Source organism: Fukomys damarensis, unplaced genomic scaffold (assembly GCF_012274545.1).
Source record: "Fukomys damarensis isolate Sample0158 unplaced genomic scaffold, DMR_v1.0_HiC HiC_scaffold_15, whole genome shotgun sequence".
Classification (NCBI taxonomy): Eukaryota; Metazoa; Chordata; class Mammalia; order Rodentia; family Bathyergidae; genus Fukomys; species Fukomys damarensis.
In genome coordinates this window covers 50,313,638-50,316,592 of record NW_022900927.1, presented here as the reverse complement: position 1 = coordinate 50,316,592, position 2,955 = coordinate 50,313,638, and the positions used below count along the sequence as shown (strand labels likewise).

The 2,955-nt window shown below is 31.6% G+C and overlaps 1 protein-coding gene across 2 annotated transcripts in view; it reads right to left on the bottom strand.

Annotated features, from left to right (window-relative positions):
- Tmtc3 (transmembrane O-mannosyltransferase targeting cadherins 3) overlaps nucleotides 1-2,955 on the bottom strand; it is a 46,587-nt gene that overhangs the window by 21,973 nt on the left and 21,659 nt on the right. For both annotated transcript variants that reach the window (XM_033763827.1, XM_010629784.3), the window contains one exon: nucleotides 2,645-2,897. In XM_033763827.1, the coding sequence (XP_033619718.1) occupies nucleotides 2,645-2,897 (253 nt within the window). The remainder of the gene's footprint in view (nucleotides 1-2,644; nucleotides 2,898-2,955) is intronic.

Below are 2,955 nucleotides of genomic sequence, written 5' to 3'. Positions count from 1 at the left end.
CTGCCCTCCCTTCACCCCCTCCTCCCCTCCCCATCTACAATCACTTTATTTCCAGCTTTTCATTATCTTACATTTTTTTCTTTTCCCTTATTACCCTTCCCCTACCCATCCTACCTTCCCTACACCTTTAGCCCCTTTCTTCCCATTTCACCATGTCATTAATCTTATTAGGATCTTATGTACTATTGTAGTTACCATTTATCTATTTGTCTGCATTTTTTTGAACAGTAACGTACTATTAGAAAGTCCTAAAGCTAACTACAGTAAATATTCTAATAAATTCATGATCTAAAACTTCAAATCAATCCTTAAGATTGCTTAAGATATCTAGTTTTCCAATAGGTTTGATTCTAGTCTGAGAGTTTTCAATCTTGACTGCTCTGACACTTTTGATCCGTGTCACTTTCAGGGGGTGATCATAGTGGCTCATTAAGAGAATGCTGAGGCCACCAAATAAGAATTTCTTCAACTCCTTGGTACTAAAACCTACCAACATCCACATGCATGGTCTTTGCTGTCTTCTTGTAACAGAAAAGTTTTCTCCTAAGGTCAAATCTGTGCACAGTACTCCCCTACTCCTCACAAACCGCAGATATCAATTATCCCTTCTCTCATTTATTCAACCATTTTTCTAATCAACTTTATTCTTTGTACCTAAATTTAAACATTCTCTTGGCTCTCTAACCTTAAAACTCTCCATCTTTAAGCTAAATTCCCCATTCATTATGTCCATCAGGTATTAAAACAAGTTTATAAAATCTCAGAAAAAGACTGTTATAGCCATGGTAACAAGTAGTCTTAAACTCACTTTGTCAATCGATATTTCAACTTAATAAACGTTTTTACAATCCAATTCATTAGCGAATCATTTGCTTCAAAAAGAGAGCAGAACACTCAAATGAAAATGTTTCTCAATATCAACCAAGCAACAGTTTTTGATATTTAAGTAACTGATAGATTATAAGAGACCAAATCCAAGATAGCACTTTTCAATAGATCTTACTTTTCTGCTTAATAGTATCTATTAGTGTTAACAATTCTGTCTTTCCTGAAGCATTTTCTTATCTTTCTGCTTATTTTATAATATCTATTTAGGTTCATTCATCTCTATTCAAAAATCTAAATATGAGTTTTTTAGAACAAAGTTTTAGTATTCTCTTTTCACTCTATTTAGCATTAAATACTCTAGGGCATCCATAATAAGTATGAATTAACTTTTGTCCAATGTTATTAAAATGGTACTAGCAACCATGTTTGAAAGAAATGACAATACCTTGTTTGAAAAAAAGCTGCTTTCGTAACCTCTCCACATGCCATCATCATCTACATGCTGGTTTCAATTACCACTTTTCTGTTATGAATAAAGTTTTTATGTAGCTTAAGTATTGCTCCTGAACTGCAGGCACAAAGTGTCATTCAATTGCTCCACTAGGATGTTTCAAAGGAATCTCAAACTCAACATGTCCAAAGGTAATAGTAAATATCATTTTTTCCCCAAACCCTATCCCATATTCTTTCAATTTTCTCTTTATCTCAGCCATTGATTACAAATTTCTCTATAATTCAAGCTTTCTGTAAATAGGCCCTGGTGTTCTTTTTAATTATCATATCCTCAGTGTCAAAAATGCTGCCCAGGTTGTAGTCTACAATCAAATTTCTACTGAATAAATTAATCTAATAACTACCTAAAAAGATATGTTTGTAAAGCGTATGCTCATTAACATATAGTAAGTGCTAGAGAAAATGTTTCAAGTTATTAATCTGTTGTTAAAAAAAGAAACATAACTCTTTTTTTTTTTTCCTACCAGGGATCAAACTCAGGACCTTGCACTTCCAAGGCAGGCCCGGTGCCACTGAGCTAAATCTCCAGCCCAGAAACATTAACTCTTGTAAGAAGTGAGGGCCAAATAAGAAAATTACAAAGAAAAATAATTCAAGAAGACAACAGGAAGACTTTTAAAATGATCAGGCATCTCTGAATATAGTGAGATCTACCTCAGAAAGGAATACAAACCTTGCTAATGAGAAGTAAGAGCTATGTGCATTTTTCAGCTGCATATTTCATAAGGGACTTTTCTCCACTAAAGGAAAACAAGTATATAATAGAACAAGTTTCTCTAGATGTGCACAACCTAGTTCAATGAAGCTAACACATATAAGACACATTGAATGTACACAGCAATACACACACACCTGAAAATCATTTTGATACATATAATAGTATAATACATATAATAGAGGATATAGCAATATACCATCTATTATATAACACAATAAAATAATTATACAATGTATACATGACATATAATATACAATATAAAATATATAATATATAATGTAACATACATTACATAGTATATGTAAGTATATTTTATGTATGTTTTATATAAAACATGTTATAATTATATTTTAGTTATATTATGTATTATAATTATGATATGAAATGACATGTAGTAAGGTAATGATATATAATATAAAATATATATAATATACACAATTATGTGTAACAAATTATATATATAATTTTTAGGATAACCAAGAATCAATTCATAGATAAGGATGATGCTGAACATTGATTCTAAGATGGTTTTGATGAATTAATCAATGGAATGTAAACTTTTTTGAAAAGTTAAGAGTTTCTTACCATTAATACAGTCTTGGAGGAATCACCAGGGTATCGGAGACTGAATATTCCCAAAATCCCCAGAAAGCAAAAGAAAGCAAAAGTGGCAAGATTCCGAATATCTAGAAATGACTCTATTAGAGGTATTGTTCCCATGGTCCAATCACAGCAGAGATCTGAAGGATTTAATAGAAGCCAAGCATTCACAGGAAGAAGGTAGTTAAATGTTAGCTGCCTTGTAGGAGTCGGACTTACAGCAGCTGGGTTATCAAACCTGTATAAAGAATGAAAATAAAATTACTTAAAACACTTTTTTTTTTTTTTTTTTTTTT